The 26213-nt window shown below is 32.9% G+C and overlaps 1 protein-coding gene across 2 annotated transcripts in view; it reads right to left on the reverse strand.

The window, feature by feature from the left end:
* COG6 (component of oligomeric golgi complex 6) overlaps positions 1-26213 on the reverse strand; it is a 106649-nt gene that overhangs the window by 76045 nt on the left and 4391 nt on the right. For both annotated transcript variants that reach the window (XM_031961974.1, XM_031961975.1), the window contains exons 3-5: positions 23579-23650; positions 21314-21372; positions 7839-7950 (exon numbers count right to left, since the gene is read on the reverse strand). In XM_031961974.1, coding sequence (XP_031817834.1) covers positions 7839-7950; positions 21314-21372; positions 23579-23650 — 243 coding nt within the window. The remainder of the gene's footprint in view (positions 1-7838; positions 7951-21313; positions 21373-23578; positions 23651-26213) is intronic.

A 26213-nucleotide genomic window follows, 5' to 3' on the forward strand; every position in this document is an offset into this window, starting at 1 on the left:
CCTTAATCTGAAGAAAGAGACAATATTTTTCTTTGAAGAGTGCTACTAGTAGCTCTCTCTTCTCTAACATTCAACTTTTCCTTGCCAAGAAGCAAAGAAGTTGAGCTGCCATAGTATTCCCTAAAATGAAAATGTCACTAAAGTACAGGAAGACTATGAATTTCAATAAAGAATGCTTTTGTAAAATTTTAATTCATATAGTTAGTTCTCCTTTTCAAAGAGACAGGTTCACTTTTAGCCAAGACAGGGATGGTACATACTATCAAGATGAGGAGGATGAAGTAAGGAGAAAGAACATATAAATGGTCCTTAAATAGCCAAAGGATTGTAATGTAAAAAGTATGCATATGTATATTTATGCACACACATATATTCATTATATATATGTTTGTGTATGTATGTATGTAGACTTAATCTTTGTTACTCAAGAAAGCAGAAGTTAGAGGGAAGCAAACTTTTGACTCAGTATGTGTCAGAATTTTCTAACAATAAGAGTTGTCAAACCATAGAACATCCAGGATGCCTGCCAAAGTAGTGAGCAGTGTATCACTGGAGGTTTTCAAGCAAAAGCTTGATCACACCTATCAAAGATGCTATAAAAGTGTGAGTGATATATTAAAATTCCTTCCCCTACCCACATGAGCAAAAATGTTTGTAGTAGCCTTTTTAAAAAGAAATTCTTAAATGGTATTTTATTTTTCCAAATACATGCAGAATTCTCAACATCCACCTTCACATTTTTCTCCTTCTCCTTTCCCCTCCTTCTTCCCAAGACAGCAAGCAAGCAATCTGAAATGGGTTAAATTTTGTGCAATTATTCTAAACATATTTCCATATTCATCATGCTGAGAAAAAAAAATCAGATCAAAAGGGATAAAAAAAAAACATAAGGAAAAAAGCAAACAACAATAAGTTGAAAATAACTATGCTTTGATTCACATTCATTCTTCATAGTTCTCTCTTTGAATATAGATGACATTTTCCATCACAAGTCTATTGAAAAGAGTCACATCCATCAGAATTGACCATTACATAATTTTGGTGTTGTTTTTATACAATGTTCTCCTGGTTTCACTGCACTTAGCAGCAGTTCATGTCAGTCTTTCCAGACTTTTCTGAAATCAGCTTGCTCATCATTTCTTATAGAACAATAATATTCCATCATATTCATATTCAGCCAATCTCCAACTAGGGGGCATCCATTTAATTTTCAGTTCCTTGCTATTACAAAAAGGGCTGCTACAAATATTTTTTTATACATGGGTTCTTTCCTTCTTTTATGATCTCTTTGGGATACAGACAAATTACAAACACTGCTGTATCAAAGGGTATATAGCATAATTCCAAATTGCTTTCCAGAATGTCTGGATCATTTCACAACTCCACCAACAAATGTAGCAGCCCTTCTTGTAGTGGCAAGGAACTGAAAACTGAATGGATGCTTATCATTTAGGAAATGGCTGAATAAGTTATGATACATGAATATAATAGAATATGATAGTTCTATAACATATGGTGTGCAGGCTGATTTCAAAAAAGCCTGGAAAGATTTACATGAACTGATGCTATGTGAAGTGAATAGAACCAAGAAAACACTGTACATAATAACAAAATTATGTGATGATCAACTGTGATGGACTTGGCTTTTTTCAACAATGAAACAATTCAAGGCAATTCCAATAGATTTGTAATGGAAAGTGTCATCCACCTTCAGAGAGAGAACTATGGAGACTGAAGGTAGATCAAAGCATAGTATTTTCACCTTTTTTTGGTGGTTGTTATTTGCTTGGTTTTTTTTTTCTTTCTTTCTCTCTCCCCCTCTTCCCCCAGCCATTTCTATCCGATTTGTGTTTGTATGTGTCTGTATAGCAAAATGAAATATGGAAATATGTTTAAAAGAACTGCACATATCTAGCCTATGTTGGACTGCTTGCTATCTTGAGGAGGGGAAGAGGAGAGGAAGAAAAATTTGGAACACAAGGTTTTAATGTTGAAAACTATCTTTGCATATATTTTGAAAAATAAAACACAATTAAAATAAAAAAAAAAATCTTCCTTCCCCTCTAAATAGTTATGATTCTATAAATACAAGCGGAGACTAGAGAAAATTCAGGAATTGTGCGCTGGTCACATGCCACCCCAAGCTGATAGGAATGCAGAGACACCAGTTTAGGGTTTGTCTTTTTCAGGACATAGGAAAGAATTTACTTTAATTTTCTCCAAAGCCACAAGCTATTCCTGCAATGTAGCACTGGAATGAATTCAATGTCTTAACCTGGTGATGATTCATAGCTGCACTAAAAGCTACCTATCACTCAGATCTAGGCTTTCTCCCAACATGAAAGAGATGCCCAAACACAAGTAAAAGCATAACAATCTTTGTGAGTGGGTGAGTATGACATAATTTGCCAGGGCATAATGCACTTGATATATTTTTTTCCTTTATCCTTTCTTATCACTGTCTCATTATATTGCCTGCATGTCATCTCCAACTTCCAACTAAACAGAGAAAAGAAGATGTTTCATACTTCATATATGCCATAAAACTTAAGACTTTTGCATAAGCCCCATTTAGCAATAATAATCAAGTTAAAACTATGGGATAAAGACATCTATTTATATAGTTTTTCTTATAATACCAAGATTTTTGGAGAATATTATTCAGCAAATTTTTTTGTTTGTTTGTTTAGACCTATAATTTAATGAGGGAGTTAATGGAGAATAAATTCCTTTAACCAATGTAGATAAGCAACAATTCTAATTCAATAGTTTCCTGGGACATTGAGAAGGTAAGTGACTTGACCAGGTTACTGATATCAGAGACAGATCTGAAACTTGGGTGCTCTTGACACTCAAGACCAACTCTTTATTCTATACAAGAGGATATGTTTTTTTTTTCTTTCACATTAACAGTATATCATTAATTAAAGAGCATTATGGTCCCACACTGGATAAAGAACACCATTTTGGTTGCTATAAGGGATTTAGAAAAGTCCTCTGCTCATAAGAAATTTACAATCTAATTGAGCAAATAAAATATAGAGGAAATAGCATAAGAAAATTACAGTCAGAGCAAAAACAAAAAATCATTCAGTACATAGTAAATTCATAAATTATCATAGGAGAATGTATATAAAATGAAATGATATTAACAAAAGATTTCAGAAGAATTTTTAAAATTTTGCTCAGTTTTTTAAGTCTCTTAAATTAAAAAAGAAACGTAATTTGGGCTGCAAATGTTATACATTAAGTGCATCACTTAAAATGAGGAGTGAAATAGCTTAACTAATTAATTAAAAATGATAATAAAAATAAATGGAATTTTAAAAATCACTAGTCTAGAGAAAGCATAGAACACTGGTTCTAGAGTTAGAAGACCTGGATTCAAATTCTGTTTCTAATATTTATTATTCTGTATGATCTTGGACATTGGCCTGAATTTTCTTATCCTCATTAAAATGAAGTGATTTGATTAGATGGCTACTGAGATCTCTTCCAGTTCTAGCTCAATGATCCTATGTTCAAGGAAATAATATTACAGAAAACATTTTTGAAAGAAAAAGTTATAATTGAGTTTATAATTAAATTTCTTTAAAAGTAATTTTACTTGCTCTTTCTTACCTAAATAACTCATGAGAAAGCTAGATCAAAATTGTCTCTAATTAAAAGTGAGCCTAGAAATTTTTAATGGTAGAAACAGGGTTTGAACAATTTGTTTTCTATTCACAAGAAGGGATAATGCAAAAAAAAAAAAAAAAAAAAAAAATCTACAATAGGAAAAATGGAAATTTATCCAAATTTAAAGTTAATGTCCTTATAGTCCCTTATCAGAAAAAGGACTGATTAATTTTTTCTCTAAAAGAAGAAGGAACTGAAAGAAAAGGCCACACATGAGTCATTCCAGCTCTATCCCCCCCAATTTAATACTTCTTATCTGTAACCTAAGATTCTTTAGTTTTGATGCATTCTGATAGTTAACTTTAAAATCTATAATAGATTTTAGAATAAATTTTAAGAGTGCGCTAAAACTTTTTTTTTTATATTGGAATTCAACTATGTGAACTATTACTTGAAATAAGATTTCAGAAAATGATTTTCTGCATTTTTGTTGTTCCTCTTAAGAATAGCTATCTGTTGCTCCAAGTCATTATTAATCAGAGAAATGCAAATTAAGACAACTCTAAGATACCACTACACACCTGTCAGATTGGCTAAGATGATAGGAAAAAATAATGATGATTGTTGGAGGGGATGCGGGAAAACTGGGACATTGATGCATTGTTGGTGGAGTTGTGAACGAATCCAACCATTTTGGAGAGTAGTTTGGAACTATGCTCAAAAAGTTATCAAACTGTGCATACCCTTTGATCCAGCAGTGTTATTACTGGGCTTATATCCCAAAGAGATTATAAAGAAGGGAAAGGGACCTGTATGTGCACGAATGTTTGTGGCAGCCCTTTTTGTAGTGGCTAGAAACTGGAAACTGAATGGATGCCCATCAGTTGGAGAATGGCTGAATAAATTGTGGTATATGAATATTATGGAATATTATTGTTCTGTAAGAAATGACCAACAGGATGATTTCAGAAAGGCCTGGAGAGATTTACACAAACTGATGCTGAGTGAAACGAGCAGGGCCAGGAGATCATTATATACTTCAACAACAATACTATATGATGATCAATTCTGATGAACCTGTCCATCCTCAGCAATGAGATGAACCAAATCAGTTCCAATGGAGCAGGAATGAACTGAACTAGCTATACCCAGAAAAAGAACTCTGGGAGATGAAAAAACCATTACATTGAATTCCCAATCCCTATATTTATGCCCACTTGCATTTTTGATTTCCTTCACAAGCTAATTGTACAATATTTCAGAGTCTGATTCTTTTTGTACAGAAAAATAACGGTTTGGTCATGTATACTTATTGTGTATCTAATTTATATTTTAATATATTTAACATCTACTGGTCATCCTGCCATCTGGGGGAGGGGGTGGGGGGTAAGAGGTGAAAAATTGGAACAAGAGGTTTGGCAATTGTTAATGCTGTAAAGTTACCCATGCATATAACCTGTAAATAAAAGGCTATTAAATTTAAAAAAAAAAAAAAAAAAAGGTTTTCTTGGTAAAGAAAAAAAAAAAAAGAATAGCTATCTGTGATTCCAAAAGACCACTAATGAAAAATACTAACCACCTTCTCATGAAAAAGTGACAGACTAATATGCAGAATGAAATATGACTAATCTTTAAATATGACTAATATTGGGCTTTGATTGACTATGCTTATTTATTACAAGAATGTTGTTTTTCATTTTTGTTGGGGAAGGGCAAAGTAGGAGGGAGAAAAAATAAATGCTTGATACTTTAAAAACTAATTTTAAAAGAATAACTAGTTTAACAAGATGGAGAAACTGAAAGGAGGCAATTATGTCATTTCTAATTTACTTTTAAAATTTCAAATTTATCGTTGATATTTTCTATCAAGAAAATCCTCTAATTTCTTTGGTACTATTTAATATTTTTGGGGGGTTTTTGGTACTAGCCTCAATAGATAGTTTGTACAAATTTGTACAAATTAGCACTTAGCTAATATGTTATAATAGAGATTCTTAAAACTTTTTCATCTCAGGACCCCTTTAAACTCGTAATAGGTATTGAGTATCCTCCAAAGAGCTTTTTTGTTTGTGTCACCATCTATCAATATTTGCCTTGTTATGAATTTTTAAAATCTTAATATTATGAAGATATTTTAACCTGACTGTGTTATGATCGTGTATTTTAAGATCAGCAGGAGACAGGAATTCAGGTTAGGGGAAAATTGTCAGTCTTTATTCTCAGTGAAGAAGGATCGGAGGTGGAAGAGAATCGGCGATAGCAATGTGTGCAGCTGAGTCAAGAAGCTAGCTCGACCAGCAGCCACACAACCAGCAGCTCGGAGTCTCGAACTCAGCCCAATCTCTCCCAGCTTGTCTTCTTCCCTCTCTGCCTCCACCCACCAAAATCGTCATTTCCTATACAACACATCAGGACTTGCAAGGAGAGTGGGCAGGGACCATTCTTAATCCAATCATGTATATTAATAGAGTATAGCCCAATTACTATCTAGCCTCATGTACTTGGGACCTCAGTGCATCAGCTCAAACCTCAGCCCATTACATGACTGAACCCTTGAAAGGGTCTTAAGGACCCAAGAGTTTCTAGACTTCACTTTGTATTTTAGAATTTCTTTAATGTTTAGGTTATACTGGCATTTTCTAAAGCACAAAGAGAGGAAAAATAGGACTTCATGGCACAAAAGGAAATCATTAAAAGGAACAGAAACCCGTGTCTCAAGAAGCAGTCAATTTCAGTGAAGAGGGTTCTGGATTTAAACTCAAGGGTACTTGAGCGACCATTGCTATCAGCAAAACCTTAGGCAAGGAATACTTCTGGGCCTCAATTTTCTCATCTATAGTCAGTGGAGATTAGATTAGATCATGTTTAAAACTCCTAATCTAAATCCACTATTCCTTGATCACATAAATTATATTTGGGAATATAAGAGAAAAGAACAGGACTCAAAATTAAAATAAATCATGCAGATGGGAGACAAAACACTAGCTGGTAGCTGCGGCTAAATGGCAAAAAGATCAAGAGACTGAAAAGAATGTGAGGATAAAAAATTACTGAGTTAAAAAAAAAAGGTAATATCACTATATAAATTAAAATACTATTTATTCATATGCCAAAATATCCTTGGATACTACATGAATTTTCATAGATTCGTAACTTAAGGTTGATTCTTAAGGCCGGTGACTATGGCTATTGCTGTTTTTAAAGTTTTGATTAAAATATTTCAATTTAACTGGTTTCCTTTTTAATCCTATATATTTTATTTTATGCTCTTAAAAAATTATTCTGAGAAGGGCTCTTCAGACCAATTATGAAAGGCATGAATGACACACAAAAAACTGAAGAACCTTGAATTGTATTATGAAATACAATTATATCAGGTGATATCTACCTGATAAAATTCAATTAAATTTAACAAATATTTATAGTACTCCTATTACAGAAGGCAGTGTTAAACACTGGGCAGACAAGAAAGCAAAAAAAAAAAAAAAAAACGAAGCAGGTAGAGAAACCAATGGCTATAAAGACAAATCAATACAAATAAATACAAAATAATTATGATATAATTTCAGGTGTGACTAAGAATGGAGAGATCTGAAAGGCCTTATGTAGGAAGTAGCACTTGAACTGAGCCTTGAAATAAGATAGGATTCCAAGAAGTAGAAATGAGCAGGGAGAACAGGCTAGGCAGAGGATGATGGTTTATGCAAAAGCATGGAGACAGCCAATGAAATGTTGTACAAAGGTAACATTAAGTAGGCTATAACACAAAGTAAATGTGGAACCAACTTCAGAGACAAACTATATTGGGAAGGGTAGAAAAGGGAACCAGCATTTATCAAATGCCCACTCTGTGCCAAGTGCCGTGTTAAGCATTTTTACATATATTTTCTCATTTGATTCTTGTAACAATGGAAAATAGATGCTATTAATACTTCCATTTGATGAGGAAACTAAAGTAATCAGAGGTTACGTAATTTGCCCAGGGTCATTTAACTAATAAGTATTTAAAGCCAGATTTGATCTCAAGTACATGATGACTCCAGATCTAACTATGCACTACGCTACCCAGCTGCCTCCAAAGGCAGCTGTTCTTTTGCAGAGGTTCATGATATAAGATATGCAATAGTACATATAACACCAGATTTTTTCAATGAATTGAGAAAAATATTCTATTCTATTAGATACCACCACTGTGCTTTAATTCACTGAAATGGGATTACCTCAGTAATAGGTCCTTCTCTTGTGCCTCGAAGAAGACTCATTTCATCTGAAGTCAACTGGAATTTAGATAGGAAAGCATCTGCAACTTGGGCTCTTATTTCTAATGTTTGACTGGAATTAAAAAAAGCCAAGTAAGTTAATTATTTCCATAAGTTTATAATGAAATTAATATTAAAAGCATAATAAAAAAATTTTTAAAGGCCTAGTGAATTTCTAAGTTATTTTCTACCCTCAAAGAATTTTGAAGTTCACCATCACAAAAGTAGTGCAACCTTCTGCACTCTTGTTATTTTCACAGCTATCTTGATAAAGCAGGAAGAAGAGCTGACTAGTCATCTGAAAGCACATTAAATAGTTACTGTGAACTAATATTTAAAAAAAATTTCTGCCACTGATATTTGTATTCATTAACTCACAAATTTTATTTCAGAAGAGTGGAATACATAGTTGCTTTCAATCCATTTTTTTTTCGTAAGCATTAAAATATCAGTCATTTAAGTTTGAACATAAAGAATACTAGACCTGAATAACCAAAATCATTCATTCATCTCTTCTTCAAGAAAACAATTACAATTCTAGATTAAAAATACAGATCAATGAATGATCTGCCAATTTTCTCAACTTTACTTATTATCTTTTTATATATTTGTCTCTTTATTTTAACAGATTATAGCTGAACCTAGATACTAGTCACTATTCATTGTGAATATTTTGCAGATAGAAGCAGCCTAAGAGTAGAGGTAGTATATAATTGGTAAAGACATAGGGGAAAATTAAGCAGGTACCACAAAAGATATTATTTAAATAGGTGGGAACTGTAGCAGAACAAATTCAAGTTAGCTAGCATCTACTGTAGGGAAAGTTCTATATTAGGTGAAAAGAGAAGATATAATAGGAAAATCTATTTTTCCTATCCTCACTGAATCAAGTGGACAGACATGACATAAAAATAACTTAAATACAAAATAATATATGGTAAAAGGACAGGCCAGAGCATGTTACTTCTCTGCTTCAATAACTCCAGCAATTTCCTACCAAGATCAAATGCCAAATCCTCTCTGGCAGCCAAAGCCCTTCATAATCCTGCCCTCCTTCCCCTCATCTTTCCGGTCTCCAGTCTCTTCTCTATGACCCTTTACCCTCCTTGCCTTCCCATTAAAAAATGCCACACTCCACCTCTCTGCACTCAGCATTTTCTCTGATTATTCCCATGTTCTTTACCTCTGGGTCCTGGATTTTTTCAATAACCAAAATAAAATCTCATTCTATAGGCAGCCTTTCCTGATCCCTCTTAATTCTAGCATCTCCTGTTAACTGTTTCCTATTTAGCCTGTATATAACTTGTTTCTGTCCATGTCTCCCCCATTAGAGTGTGAGCTCCTTGTGGACAGGGGGACAGAAGGTAGCCAGTCTCTTTGTACCTCAGTGTCAAGCAGAGTGCCAGGTACGCCACAGGTACTTAATAAATATGTAACGACTGACTGAATAAAAGCATCAAACAGCTAAGTGTTATGCTAGATTTGACAAAGAAATGTCATGACTAACAGATAAGGGGGTGTGATATAAATTGGACTTTAAGAAATAGAAATCAATTCAAGAGGTGGGGTCAGGTAAAAAGGAGTTAAGGAGATTGAGAAATCAGTGAAGGGAGCTTTTGGCTTTGGATCTCAACTAATACTCAAAAGTTTTCAGATTTCAATATATAAGACAGTCGGTCCTAGAAATGTTTATTTATACACACACACACATGCATACATATATGTGTAAATATTTTAACTACTAAAATTATACATTTCCCCAGCAACTTTCACAGATTCTTAATATTAAAGGTGAATAATCACAATTCTAAATGCTCATAATCTGCATTGTTAGATTTCATTTTGTTTTCAATGATACATCTTCACTTGTAGGTAAATAACTGCTTCAGAAAAGACTTTTAAAATCCTATGATCAACTATCCATTATGAATCATGTTATATATACCAATGGACTCCAGGTGGCAGCAAAGTTCTACTAAGCTCAAAGTCAACTTCAAAATTTTAAATATCTATGTCCTTAAATAATTTTTACATCTTTAAACTTTTATGGATTGATTTATGTAAAAACAGAACAAACCTTGTTCATAGGCTATTTACTTTATTATCTTAAAGCATCAATTAGTACTGTATTAATATAAATTAATTCATAGGGCAACTAATTAAAGTCTCTTTGGAAAAGCAACCAACTATTTACATATATAACTCACATATTTATGTATATGTGATTATATGGAGCAGTTAGATGGTACAATGGATAAAGGTCTGGGCCCAGAGTCAGGAAGACCTGCATTCATATAAGGCCTCATTCATAACACTAGCTATGCTACCTCAGGCATGTCACAACATTGTTTGTCTTAGGTCCTCCTTGGTAAAATGAATTAGAAAAAGAAATGGCAAACCATTCCAGAAACGGCAAACCACTACCAAAGAAATTTCAAAAAAGGGGCCACAAAGGGTCAGACACAACTGAATAAATGTGATTATATGCATATATTCGTGAGTGTATATATATTTCAATATGTGTATGTACCTATACAATATAGGTTCCAAATATATTATGGAATCATTTGTTACACACATATGCCATATATAATACATATATACATACATATATACTGTCATTGGTTTAATGCATAATATCTGTTTTATATACATATGTGTATGCATGTGTGTACACACACACACACACACACACACACTCAACAAGACATAAAGCATTTCACATATATTTTTTTTTTTATCTCAATAAGGCTATTTGAGTTAAACTGTGCATTCAGCACATTGTAGTCCAGGATAGGAATGGAGCTTAGTTAGCTGAACACTAAGGCTCTATTTAGAGGTCAAGAGTAGCATTTCACATTATACTACTTTTGCCAAAGGATTAAGAAATCATGGAAAAAAATTTTATAAAACTAAAAATGGAGGAAGACAAAGCATGTTAACAAATCTTAAATTGTTAAGTGTATGTATACATACACCCACACATACAACCCTCCCCTACTCCCCCCAAATGATTATATATATATATATATATATGTGAAAATTTTTGAAAAACTAGAATATTACACAAATGTATGACCTGTTTATCAGAGGGTCACTGCTTTAGAGAGCATAATAACAGCACCAATATCACAGAGATTCTGAAAGAATCCAATGAATTAATATATGTAAAGTGCTTTATACATTTTAAAGTGCTTTATAAATACTATTATTACTATTACTCTACTACTACCATCCAGACTAACCTCATTTTCCAGACCAGGTTTTAAGGATTATTATACATACTGTCATACCCAAGCTTCCAAACACTATGAGGTATATCTCCATTTACAGATGAAGAAGCTGAGGTTTAAAAAGGTAGTGATATACTTAAGGTTACAAATATACACAATAATAGTAAGATTTTGAATGTAGGCCCTCTTCTTCCATCTCCAGCACTCTTTCCATAGTACCATGATGCTCCTATACATATACCACTGTATACAAAAATATAGATGGGTTTTTTCTTGAAAAGAAGGCATTAATACCAATAAACTCAAATCACTTAATCTTCCTGACTCTTAATTCCTCATCTGTAATAATGAGGATTAAAGTATTTCCACTAACCACCCCAAAGAAATGTTAGGGTGATTTGTAAATCTAAAAGTTACTTGAAAATAATAGTTGCAATATTTTCTGGTTTCTATGTGCACTGCAACAAAACAATAGATGTCAGAAGCTATGGGAAAAGCTTCCAAAAAGGTCATTTTGAAAATCTGAATGAAATAAAAATTTAGAAATCTGAAGCATCTCATATCAATTATTGATTGTTATCCTATGAGAGGAATCTCATCCTCCATTTTTGATCACAGCAAACTAGGCCATTTGAATTATTCTGAAACTGTGTATTCAGTACATTGTAGTCCAAAAGAAAGAGAGGTAAGGGGAGGGTGAGAATGAAGAAACCACAAGGCTGAAGACAAAGAGTCTATTCAAGAGTCAAGTCAGCATAAATAAGCCAAGCTAACAGATCATGGGAACATGCTACCAATGCTAAGGGAAGAAAGTGCCAAGAACTGTTACCCTTAAGCTCTAACAGAATGGCTTCTTAAGGGAGACCAATTTCCAAGTTTTAAATGTTACCATGGAGACAGGGTTGCCCTGAGAGAGAATGAGAACTGTTGGAAAATTATGCTCTCCATGCACTTTTCCCTTGAACTGAACATAAAAGTGAACTATTTGGTAAGAATAACACCCAGGTACTTTAAAACAGAAAGGAGGATTGAATTAACCTTTTAGAGTCCAACTAACATTGCTTTTCATTTCTTCATTTTAAGCCTACAATGTTTTTTTTATTTTATTTTATAGATAAATATATGTATATATGTATATATGTATTATAATTATGATTAAATAGTAATTTTGCTAACTAGATTTCAGTTTACTATTTTAAAGAATTACCAGTTTTCAAAATGAGTTTTTCCACAGAATTATATCTAAGACCACAACAGAACCATGAAATATGAATAAAGCAACAAAACAAATCAAGAGTAACATTTCACATTACACTACTTTTGCCAAAGGATTAAGATATCATGGAAAAAACATAAAACTAAAAATGGAGGAAAACAAAGCATGTTAAAAGAAAGCTTAAATATGTTATGGGTAAAAAACTGCTTAAAATAAGATTGATTGCCTTCAAACATGGATGACTATAGTAACCCAGTGTTTGACAAACCCAAAGACCCCAGATTTTAGGATAAGAATTCACTATTTGACAAAAACTTCTGGGAAAATTGGAAATGAGTGTGGCAGAAACTAGGCATTGACCCACATCTTACACCATATACCAAGATAAGGTCGAAATGGGTTCATGATTTAGACATAAAGAAGGATACTATAAGCAAATTAGAGGAACAAAGGATAGTCTACCATTTAGAACTATGGAAAAGAAAGGACTTTGTAGCCAAAGAAGAACTAGAGTACATTATGGAATACAAAATTGATAATTTTGACTACGTTAAGTTTAAAAGTTTTTGTACAAACAAAACCAATGCAAACAAGATTAGAAGAGAAGCAATAAACTGGGGGGAAAATGTCTTACATCCAAGGGTTTTGATAAAGGCCTCATTTCTAAAATATATAGAGAATTGACTCAAATTTTAAAGAATACAAGCCATTCTCTAACTGAAAAATGGTCAAAGGATATGAAGACAATTTTCAGATGAAGAAATTAAAATCATTTCTAGTCAAATGAAAAAATGTTCTAAATCACTAGTGATCAAAGAAATGCAAGTTAAGATAACTCGGAGGTACCATGTCATACCTGTCATATTGGCTAAGATGACAGAAAAAGATAATGAACAATGTTGGAGAGGATGTGGGAAAACTGGAACACTTAATACATTGTTGGTTGAGTTGTGAACTGCTCCAACCATTCTGGAGAGCAATTTGGAATTCTGTCCAAAAGTATATCAAACTGTGTATACCTTTTGATCCAGCAATGTTTATATCCCAAAGAAATCTCAGAGTTATCTGCATCCCAAGAGAGGACTATGGGAATTGTGTGGGTCATAATATAGCATTTTTGCCTTTTTTAGTGTTGCATGCTTGCATTTTGGTTTCTCATTTTTTTCTTTTTGATCTAATTTTTCTTGTGCAGCATGATAATTGTAGAAATATGTATAAAAGAATTACACATGTTTAACATATTGGATTACTTACTGTCTAGGAAAGGGAGTGGAGGGAAAGGAGGGAGAAAAAATTTGGAAAATAAGGTTTTCAAGGGTGAATGTTGAAAACTATCTTTGCATATATTTTGAAAATAAAGTTATTATTAAAAAATAATAATTTGTTCACCATTCCCTTACTGATAAGGATCACCCCCTCTTTTTTTTTTTTTTTTTTAAACATATGGGTCTAATTCTTCTTTCTTTGATTTTTTTGGAGTACAGCTATTATTCTTACCATGCTACCGGTAAATGCCTCTATAAAGATCTACTTATGCCTACTAGTCATTGTTATAGGGAAAGACAATGGTGAAAATTCATAAGCCACAAAATAGTAAAAGTATAAAGCCAAAGGGTATTTAAAAGTAGAAGTAACTATTCAGGGGCCTGAACCTACCAGTGCAAATGAAAGTTTGGGGAATAGTCCAAAAGGGCTATTACACACATAAATCCACTAAATAAATACATAACTATGTTATAAAATATAAATTATAAAATTGTAAATCACTGAACAAATTTAAACCGCTGCTTTTTTTAAAAAGAAAATTATAATTTAAATATTAATGGTAATATTAAAATGATCTGAGAGTTTTGGATTTGGGCTATAAAGTTCCTGGGAGTTTTCATTTAGGATTTCTTTCAGGAAGTGATCTGTAGTTTCTTTCAATTTCTATTTTGCCTACTGGTTCTAAGATTTCTCAGTTGTTTTCCTTCATAAATGTGATAACTAGGCTCTGTTGTTGTTGCTGTACATGGCTTTCAAGTAATCCAAAGATTCTTAAATTATCTCTCATTGATATATTTTCCAGATCAGTTGTTTCTTCTATATTCCACATTTCCCTACCTCACTCCCCTTTTTTGGTCCAGTTTTTATGTCTCCTGGTATCATTAGTTTCCATTTCACCAGTTCTGATTTTAAAGAGTTACTTTCTTCAGTATTTTTGTACCTCTCCTAAAAGCTTTTAATTCTCTTTTCATAGTTTTCTTTCACAGCTCTCATTCCCTTCCCCTATACAATTTTTCCTTTATTATTTTTATTTTACTTTTTAAATTCCCCCTCCCTCTTTTTTTTTTCTTTTATCTTTTTTTAACTTATGTAGGAATTCTTATTGGGCTTGTGTCTAATTAATATTTTTTCTTTGAGGCTTTGTTTTTCAAAGTTTTCAATTCATTGTCTTCTTCTGAATTTGAATCTTAAATTTCCCTGTCACCACACTAGTCTTTGTTTTGTTTTGTTTTTAATGATCAGATTCTTTTTAATTTTTGTTTGCTTATTTTTCCATCCTGTTTCTTGACATTGGGCTTTAGATTAGTATTGAACTCTTACTTCTAAAGAGGATGTCTGGCCTGAGCTTCATTCTTTTAGTTCTCCCTGTTCTTTTTAGATCTCTGTGTAGGAGTCTGTTATTTTTTAGTGCCTACAAAATGTTATCCAGAATGAGGACTCTTTACTGTTTTCCAGGTCTTTACTGGGCAAGTTCCTGGACTCAATTTAGGTCTGCTGCTTTGTGTGTATGTGAGCTCCCATAGACTGCTATTGCACTCAACTACAACTCTCTAGATTTGATAGATTCAGAGTTATTGAATTATTAGCTCCCCCTTAGATTAATCTTCAGCCTCAGTTTATTCAATTGTAAGTCAAAAGTCAAAACTGAGTCTCCATTTTCCTCTTGGGACTTGGGAGTCACTGCTATGGTCCTGAAACTTGTTCCTTCTTCCTTATACTGAAGAGGCCCCTGCTCAACTACAACAACTCATCTCTGCCTAGAACAATTACCTGAAACTGGGTAATGGGCAATAGAGTTACTAGAAAGTAAAGGGTCCCTTGGTGTAATGTCTGGGCTAGCTCTCTGGAAGATCTAGGGACCAGCCTTGATCTTAGTGGAGGGAGGAGAGCCACCAGGAGGATGGTCAAAAATGGAATGTCGCATTTCCAGTCCTTTCAGCCCTTAAATACTTCAGTATGATTACATCAATACAGCACACTAAGTGAACTAAAGAAAGATCATCTCATTAATCACACTGTGTTAATAACCTAATGTGAGTTATCTTTGCTTCAAGTATACTTTTCTCAGAGTTCCCCAATATCTGAGGTCCTCTACACCTTGGAATCCCCAAGAGTTCAGTTCCTTTCTCATCCTTAATGCTGGACTACTTTCCATTGCTGCTACTGCTGTGCCTGTCATAGAACATTTAATGCTTCTGCCTGCTGCCACACGACTTCTCCACTGAGCTTCTGGGCCAGCTCCCTCTCCAATGTTTGCAGAATTCTCTACCTAGCTTTTTAAGCTACCATGGACTGGAAAAATGGCTCAATGGGACTTCTTCATCGCTTTCATAATCAAAATTCCATCTGGAACACTTTCTAAATCACTGTGGAAGAGCCCAAGCAAAAATGCTATATTTCACTCTACCATCTTCACTCTATAAATATCAATTTATCTTTTGAAAAACAGACACAATGAAATGAAGAATTCTGAGCCTAAATAGAACCCTTAAAAGGTCATCTAATTCTCCTGTTTCCAAACTATTCCTAATAGACTTAATTGTTATATCAAATGACTCTCTCTGTACCATGATAACCATGATAATAAAACAAACAGAAGAGATCAATAAAAACTTATTTAAAAAATTGGATACGGAATATTAGAGTCAGTGTAGAGGGCACTATTAGCTCATTTTTCTTCATTTAATAGTAAATGGGATTCAGAGACTTCCTCAATGGGCTTTCTGAAAGCTAAAAATATTTAAAAATAATAATAGTATCTACCTCTCAGGATTGTTGCAAATAAGACTTTTAGAAAGCAGTTTATAAACTTTAAAGTGCTATTTAAATGCTAGCTATTAATACTATTACTATTAACTAACCTGTACCTAATTAAGAATTCTTCCCTACAGAAGATGTGTGTAGAACTGAGGACAAATATGTATTTGTCTTCATTTCATGATATCATTACCAAAGAATTTGTTTATGAAGTTGCCTAGTCTATTGCTAGGACTATAAACAATATATATTGCACTGAACTTACTAGCCCTTGGGAATTTACCCTTATGCCAGCACAATAGACGAGTACTACTCGTATGTAATAGCTGTTCTGCTTTCCCTGAAGCTCAAGTACCTCTTTATTAAGCATCCTTAACTCAATTATTCTATTTTAGCCCTCCCTTTCTGACCTAGACTCTGAGTGAGACATCCATTTCAAATTAATTCAATTCAGAAAGTATTTATTATTCTCCTACTATTTCCAAGGCGCTAATGTTAAATGCCGGGGACACTTTTTTTTTTTTTTTTTTTAATGATATTATTTCTACTCCTGAGGAAGGAGTTTATATTTTACAAGGAACAGCTAGGTGGCACGGTGGAGCTAACACCAGGCCTGGAGTCAAGAAAACCTCAGTTCAAATCTGGATTCAAAACACTAGCTAGAGCTATACTCAAAGAAAGAACACTGGGAAATGAATGTAAACTGTTGGCATTTTGGTTCTTCTTCCCGGATTATTTTTACCTTTTGAATCCAATTATTCCTGTGCAACAAGAGAACTGTTAGGTTCTGCACACATATATTGTATCTAGGATATACTGTGACATATTTAACATGTATAGGACTGCTTGGCATCTGGGGGGAGTGGGGGGTGGAAAGAGGCAGGGAGTGGAGGGAGGGAGGGGAAAAGTCGGAACAGAAGTGAGTGCAAGGGACAATGTTGTAAAAAATTACCCAGGCATGGGCTCTGTCAATAAAAAGGTATAATTATTTAAAAACAAAAACAAAAACAACAACAAAAAAAAAACACTAGCTAGGTAACCATAAGCAAGTTACTTGAGCACTGTTTGTCTCAATTTTCTCACCTGAAAAAAAGAGGAATAGGACTTATTTCCCAGGGGGTTTGCGAGGGCCAACTGAGCTAATATAAAGTGACTAGGCACATGGATTCTACCAACATCAATCAATTAATTTATCTTTTGAAAAACAGAACAATGAAGTGAAATGAAGAAATACAAGCCTGAATAGAATCCTTATTGGCCATCTAGTTCTCCCACTTCCAAACTATTCTTAAAAGACTTCATTGTTATATCAAATAGCTCTCTGTACCATAAGGACAACCAGGATAATATAAGAGAAGACTTCAATATAAACTTATTTTTAAAAGGAAAAGGAATATTAGAGTTAGAAAGGACCATAAGAGATCATATCTCAATTCTCTTCCTTTATATTAAATGGGGCTCAGAGACTCTTCCTTACAAGTTCTCTGAAAGTTAAAAAAAAAAAAAATTAAAAATAATAAAAATGAAAGCATCTACCTCCCAAAATAGTACTACAGGCCTAGTACATAGTAATACTATATAAATGCTCATTATTATTATTATTAATTACTACAAAGGACATGACATACAGAGGTAAAGAATAAATTACATTAGGAAAAGAAGGGAGGACAGAGAAGAATTAAAAGCTTTATAGAGGCAGTGGCACTCAATCTGAACCTTGAAGGAAAAGAAAATCTACAAGGCTTATCAGAGAAAGGTATACAGTTCAGGGAAAGAGGATGCCCTGCATGAAGTCCATTTTGACTAGGAGAGAGAGAAGAAATTAAAAAAAAAAAAAAAGGATGGATGGAGTTAGACTGTGGAATGCTTTAAATCCTAGACTAGGGAGTTTGTATTTTATACTAAAGCAACAGCAGCCCACTAGAATTTTTTGCCAAAAGCATAAAGATTGTGTAAAGCATAAAGTATTTGTGTAAAATGCCAATGAAAATAATTCTTAGTTCAGAAATTATCTTTTGACAACATTAATGAAATGTAACAACTAAATACATAGGAAAGTTTTAAAGGGAGTAGACTTGAAGAAAATGTAACAATGAGACCTACACAGCAGATCACAATCCATAAAAGGCTTCTCATCCTTTGTGACCTACTTTGTCTCACCCAAAACAAAAAGGAAGATGTGGTACTTTTAACTCATTAATCTTTACCCTGAAGTGGAGAGCCAATCCTGCAAGTGTTTATCAAAAAGAAAGGAATCTAAAAAACTTAATCTCAGGGGAAAAAAGAAATCATAAATAAACTCCCAAAGTAAAAGGGGGGTCACTGATCTTGGTTTCTGTAGATTAAGTTAACTTATCAAACATTTAAAGAATAAGAATGGTAGTATGATATTAGCTAGAGAGCTAGTCTCTAAAGCAGGACCTTGGTCAAAGTCTCTCCTCTGGCACAGTTTAAAAATCTTGGGTAAGGAATTTTACCTCTCAGTATTCTAAGCACCATCTTAGATTATAAATTACAAAGAAGGAACTGGGATGCTTTGGTAGAAAGAGTTTCTTCACCTGAGAGTTCCATATAGCAATGAAGTTCAGTCTCTATTCCTAATCAATAATTCTTAAGTCTACTAGACTTGCTTTTTTTTTTTCCCCCTTAAAGAGAACACTGAATCACTGGCTTCTAAGCAGGAAAAATCTTGGGTCAAATCTGGCATAATCTATGTAGTGCATCTGAATTTTCAGGGAGTTTGTTGCTTGGGCAAGGTTTTGTATCTCTTGTACCAAGTTGTTAATTTCCTTTCCAATTCTTTCTTTTGTAATATACATTTCCCTCAAGTATTCTAATTGCATTTAAAAAAAACCATTTTAAAATTCTTATTTTAACTTGTTTCATCTTTTGATTACTATCTACAGGGAATTGAAGGAAAACTTATGAATTTATGTTAAATGCTTCTCATTTTATTTATTCTTTAAAAAAAATAACTAAAGTTTCTACATTTTCATGTGTTATCTTAAACTGTCAAAACTTTTACAAGAATGTCTTAAATAAAAGGTAGCAAGTTCCATATGCTGCTGGTGTTCTCAAGTATTTCTTTGTACAAAAAGAGTGTTTTCATAATAACAATACTGATGTTACTATGTCTTTCAAATTATATTTACAAAAACGATCAGCAGGGATGATTTTAGCCTGAAGAGACACATATGAAGTGATGCTAAATGAAGTGAGTAGAAGCAAAGGAACATTATACACAGAGACAAGAAGATCACAATGATTAATTCTGATGGGCATGGCTCTTTTCAACAATGAGCTGATTCAGGCCAGTTTCAATGGCCTTGTGATGGAGAGAGCCATTTGCAACCAGAGAGAGGAATGTGGGGACTGAGTGTGGATCACAACATAGTATTTTCACTTTTTTTGTTGCTTGCTTGCTTTTTGTTTTCTTTACCATTATTTTTCCTTTTTGATCTGATTTTTCTTGTGCAGCATGATAATTGTAAAAATATGTATAGAAGAATTGCACATGTTTTATAAATATTGGATTACTTGCCATTTAAGGGAGAGAGTGGGGAGGGGGAAAGGAGGAAGAAAAATGTGGAAGACAAGGTTTTGCAAACTATGCATATATTTTGAAAATAAAAAGCTTTAAAAAATTATATTTGTAAACTCAGAACACAATGGGGGAAAATTTTTTCATCATTACCAAGTCTAATTTGTTCTTGAAGGAACTCTCCTACCAAAAATTATAAATGTATAGAATCAAAAAAAATTTGTTTTGAAGAAAAACTGAAATGATCCTAAAAGTATTGAAATTTTTAAACAATCGTCTTATATAAGATTAAAATACTAAGGCTAGTTACACGAGTCATAAAAAAGCAAAGTTCCATGGTTCTTTTGGGAAAAAAAAAACAAAAAAAACTCCAATATATAAAATCTATTTTTTTGGTTATCTTTCCTTCACTTTTATTACCTATCCAACCTTCTGATAACCAAACATTAAACTTCTTACCACAACAATTAGGAGAGAGAAAAATGTTCTACATCACAAACTGTAGAAAAAGCTGAATTCAGAGAAGAATTTACTACTTGTAACAAGAAAACTTTCAAGTTCCTTATTTTTCCATGATTCAAGTTAAGACAAACTTTAGAGATAATGAACATATGTAAAATAAACAAATTTATCATACAACACATTAGCATGCATAAACTTGAAACAAACTATGTATAAGCACCACTTTTTCAAATCAAATTACAAAAAATTAAATTATTCTTCCTAGCAAAAGCATTTTTTTTAGCAAACAAAAAGAAATTTCAGCCAGATGTTCTCATAACGCAATGGAGGCAGGATCTGATGGGTGTTGATAAAATATGAAAATTATAATCTAGATGAAGCCTAAATAATGACAATATTATGTGGGAGAAAAGGCATAGCAAATCTCAAAGAATATTTTTGTAGACATTAAAACTAGAATTAATCTCAAAAGCTCAACAAGTTTATCTACTTGTCTTTGGGGAGATGATGTACCCACTTTGCAAAATTAGAAACTGAAACCCTGAGGCTCTAGATCATGAACTAATTTAACAGAGTGAGGAAAAAAGTCTAAATTGTTTCTTCTACTACTACTTTGTTTTTCTACACTTCCCTGCTAATGAAGCAGTGTTGTAGTAGATGGAGTGTCAGACTTGGAAGTCAGGAAGCTGTGATTTCAAAATCTTCCTTCAACGCTTGCCTGATATGTGACCCTGATATATGAGCCTCTGTTGCCAAAATTTCCTTCTCTGTGAAATAAGCAGGTTGGGTTAATTGGCTTTAAATGCTCCTTTCAGCTCTAAATCTATGATTCTTTGGGTTAATAAGTTATAGTGCAGCAATAACCAATGTAATATAAGTTACTATAGCTACAAAATACATACATTTAATTCATTAAATAACTCAATGACCTATGTGGAAAATAATAGAAAACACTACATACCTTTCTGCTTGAAGTTTAGTAGTTTTTACTATCAAATCTTGAGTTTGCTCCTTTGCAGCCTAGAATTATAAAGAAAATTCGTCTTGTTAGAACATCATACTATATACTTGTTACTCTTTTTAGAGGAGAATAATGGGAGGCAATGTGGTAGAGTGTTGTTAGAATCCCTGGGTTTAAATGTTACTTCAAATATTGGCTGTGTGACTTTGGACAAGCCTATGGACATTAATTTATAAGAGAACCTTAAGCTCTAAGGTAAAGTACACAGCTTCTCATTTTAAATATACCACAATAAGATAGATTTACCTGTCTTCCAAGCCTATAGCAGGCTAGAAGTTAACATACAAGAAAGGGCTGCAGATTGTTCTAATATCAGGTAAATACAAGGCAGCAAGAAGTGACAAGGAAGACATACACATAAACATTTAACAGTGGACACAAGAATCAGAAAAGCCAAACTCTAGGACCATTCAGCACTAGGATCTATAGGACACATCTCAACAATCCCATATTTTAGTACAGGATAACTTATGATCAATGCGATGTCTAAATCAGCAAGAAAATTATGTTTAACTTACTCTGTTTAAGAAGGCAACTACTAGGTCTATATCTTTGAGATTAAAAAAGTAAATAAATAAATAGGAAAAGGACCTACATGTAGCAACTCTTTTTGTGGTGTGAAAGAACTGGAAACTGAAGGGATGCCTATTAATTGGTGAATGCCTGAATGAGTTGTAATATTTGAATGTGATGGAATACTATTGTGGTATAAGAAATGATGAAAGTTGGTTTCAGAAAAACCTGGGAAGACTTCTATGTACTCATACAAAGTAGAGTGATCAGAAGCAAGAAAAATTGTATATAATAAGAGCAATATTATAAGGATGATCAACTCTGAAAGATTTAGCAACTCTGATCAAGGCAATGATTCAAGACAATTCCTAAAAATTCCATGATGAAAAATCCTATCAACCTGCAAAGAGAGAACTAAAGAACTCTGAATGAATATTGAGGCATATTGTAATTTGACTTCATTTTTTTTTTTTGTTTTTCTTTTGCAATATGATCAATATGGAAATATATTTTGCATGACTTTGCAAGTATAATCAATATCAAATTTCTTGTCTTTTGGAGAGAGGAAGGAGGGAGAGAATTTGGAACCCAAAATTTTAAAAAATCATCATTAGGTTTTTTTTTTTTAATGTAATTAAGAAATATTTAACAAAATAAATAAAATATAGTATAAAAATATATTGCTGGTGAAATATCTTACAGACTCAACCCAGGCTAACCAAGTTAGACTTGCCTGTTCTCAAAAGGTCTTTCTCTGTTATGGCTAAGTAAGCCTCCTTCTGTTAATCTAACAGTGTTTTTTCTGATACAGCTAGGTAAGTCTCTTTTGTTAACTGTTAGATGGACGATGAGAATTTCAGTGCCTTCCAACTCCAAATCTAAAGTATCCAAATGGCTTAATCAGAGTTGGATTAGTCTGGTCAGGGCGGAGAACCAAAACATGAGGATAATTTTTATTTGTTCCATACATATGATTTCTTTTGGATGAATAAATGATATTGATAATGGTGATTATGATGATGATGACAATAGCAATAATAATAGCAGCCAGCATTTGCTGATTTGAAAAAAACGTTTGGGTGGAAAGCTTAAGACCTCAGCCTGGGCAGATTAGACTAAGTTTTCCTCTAAAGGGGTACAAACTGTTCTTGAGATTTAATTGGCTCAGGCAACAAAGTTTTAGATAGCTGGTCTAGCTTTGTCATCCCAAGTAGAAAAACAGCTAGGATACCAGAGGCTGAAGTTCTTTGTTTAGTCTTCAACTTTATAAACATTAACTTACTTTCTCCTCACAATACAGTTATTGTTCCCATTTTACAAATGGGGAAACTGAGGCAAATTGAGGTTAAGTGATTTCCCATGGTCCTAAAGCTATTAAGTGTTTGAGGCATGATTTAAACTCAGGTTTATCTCACTCCAAAACTAGTGCTATATAGACCATAGCATATAGCTGCCTATTAATATTAATAATAGAGCTAAATAGTGCTTTAAAGTTTATAAAACATTACTATATTTGATTTATCTAAAAATCATGTTGGAATCCTAGGATAAAAAAGGAGCCTGAAACATTTACTTAAATTTCTAATAATCTGAAAAACAGGAGAGAATTATTATTGAAATTTGCCACACAATGTAAATGTAATAAATAATACATTTGCTAGACTTGAAAGAGATCTAAAAATCTTACACTACCTTCAGGCGACTTGTCATGTCTTGACAACAGTTGTTCATTGCTTGTACATCTTCATTTATGCTTTCAAGCTCCTAAAAGAAATGGGGGAAAACTTTTTTTTTAATATATCCACATACTGTCAAGGAAATATATACTTCCCTTTTCTTGAAAAGAGAAAAACTATCCATCAAAACACTCAAAATTTTTGATACTGATGTTTAGGTATATTTATATCATTTAAAAAATGTTTTGCCCCAAGTAATAGAAAAAAATGGATGGCCTTAATACAGAGGAAAAAGCACTGGGTCTAGAGTAAGAGAAAATGAGTTCAAATTTCAACTCTGATACCACTAGATATGATCTTGGGCAACTTACTGACTCATCCACAACGGCAGCTTTCTCATGAATCAACATGATACATGTGGTTTCTGAAGTCCCTTCTTAACACTCCATCTATGATTCCACAATCTTTTCTGCTCCAGTTGGGAGGCAAGAAGTAAGTGTTTACTTAATAAATAGCTCCTACTTCTTCAGGAGCAACAACTAGGTAAGGATCAGAAAACATTCTTGCTGCCATAGTCCTTGGTACTGTCAAATGTGCAATATGAGACATATTGTTTTATCAATAAAAATGAAATCAGAATAAAATATATTATCACTTGTTTTGCCATTATACAGGCAGGTCTGTCCATTTTACTAGTAGCTAAAGGCTCCTACGTGTTTTTTTTCTTCTCCTGTTATAATATGATGCTCCTTCTGAGCAAGATCTTGCTTTTCTATATGAAGAGCTTAATTTAATACTTTTTTTCATTCATTTGTTAATGAATGTTAATTATTCTTTTTTGTTGTTGTTACTGATGCCTGTTGTTTTGAAAGCAGTGATTTTTTTTAATAAACCTAATCTTAATCCCTCCTTTAGAATGAAGAAAAACAGTTAAATAAAATCAACCACAATTGGATCTGACAACATATTCCACATCCCACACTCATACTTGCTCATCTCTCTAAAGGGAAGAAGAAGATATTTCATCATTTGTTCTCTGGGACTAGGATGATCATTGAAACTAATAAAAGTTCAACCACTTTTAATGCTTTATTGTTTTTTTCTTAAAACATTTCAGTCACTCATTGTATTTATTTTCTTTCTATTTTTTTTTTTTACTTCACTTAGTGTCAGTTCACAGAAATCTTCCATTGTGAAAAACTTTCCACTAACTTTTGACAAAGAACAGAAGCAGAAGTTTTTTGCATTCTTTTAACTTATGTTAAATAATTTAGTTTGTCATACTTACTGTCAAGATCAAATACGGATGATTTGGAATATCTGGGACTACTACTAAGAATAATAATAATAGTTAATATTGACATAGTACTTATTATGTGCCAGGCATTCTGCTAAACCCTTTTGCAATAATTATCTCATTTGAACTCTACAACAATCCTGAGAGGTAAATGTTACATTTTACTATGGAAGAAACAGGCAAAGGTTCAATGATTTGCCCAAGGTCATGCAACTAAATAAATAACTGAGGCTGAATTTGAATTAGAATCAGACCTTCCCGATTCTAAGAACAGGATTCAGCTACTAAACAACGTAGTTGCTCTTAATAATTTTAATACTGCTGCCCTACCAATTTTATACTGCCAAATCTCATTCCTTTCTTGAATTCAAGTTCCCAATAAATCAGAGTGCAAAGAAAAGAATTCCAACAGTAGAAAAGGGTTCTTGGTATTTTATAACCCAACTTTCCTACCTCTGAAACTCTTACTGAAATAGGCCAGCAGAAAGGGAAACAATGAAACATCCAGACTAAGCTACAAAAAAAGGGATAGTTAGTTTTATATAAAGAATTACACAACTATTGAGAATAAGTAATCCATTTATAAACAATTGGAACTTACATAATCCATTCTAGAACTGAAATTTATGTTCTCTTTACTATGTAACTTGGATTGTGAAAATTTCATAAGCCTAAGCGCTAAAAATATCACTTCCCATATTCTGTTGTATGTCAAAGCTATTCCAATTCCTAAAATTAAGTTCTGAAGTTGCTCTGAACTAATCAATTGCTATTTTTTTCAAAATATTTATCAAATTGCAGCCCACTGGTCAATACGCATTGTTCCAATACCTGGAACAATGGAAGAACATTCCAAACTATCTAAACAAGTTAGTGTTAACATTTGTTTTTAATGCCATAGTTTATCTAATAAAGCAAAACTATGAAAGAAAGACAATCCAAATTGTCTTTTGTTAGCAAATGCTAACAATATTCTTTTTTTTTAAATTAAGTTTGTTGTTTTTTGTTTTGTTTTTTGCTTAACAAGCAAGTTCAAATTATAGTTTCACCTATGGACAACTCAAGAAATTGTAGAATTTCCACACAAAAGTAACAAATTTGTAAAAGAAGTAAGTATATTGCTTCTGTCTTTGTTTATAATTGAATTTACTATGATGGATTTCATTTTTATGACAAGTACCAATGTACTTTTTGAAGTATTTACAAGGCTTTTTCCTTTTTGTAGTGAAACCACATATAAGCACATATTACAGTAATTAACCTGGGAAGTAAACATGATGAATAAGAATCTTGTTTATTGTCATGTTTCTTATAACGTTTCAAAATACTGGTATGCAAAACATTAAGTAAAAAT

This window comes from Sarcophilus harrisii, chromosome 3 (assembly GCF_902635505.1).
Source record: "Sarcophilus harrisii chromosome 3, mSarHar1.11, whole genome shotgun sequence".
NCBI lineage: Eukaryota > Metazoa > Chordata > Mammalia > Dasyuromorphia > Dasyuridae > Sarcophilus > Sarcophilus harrisii.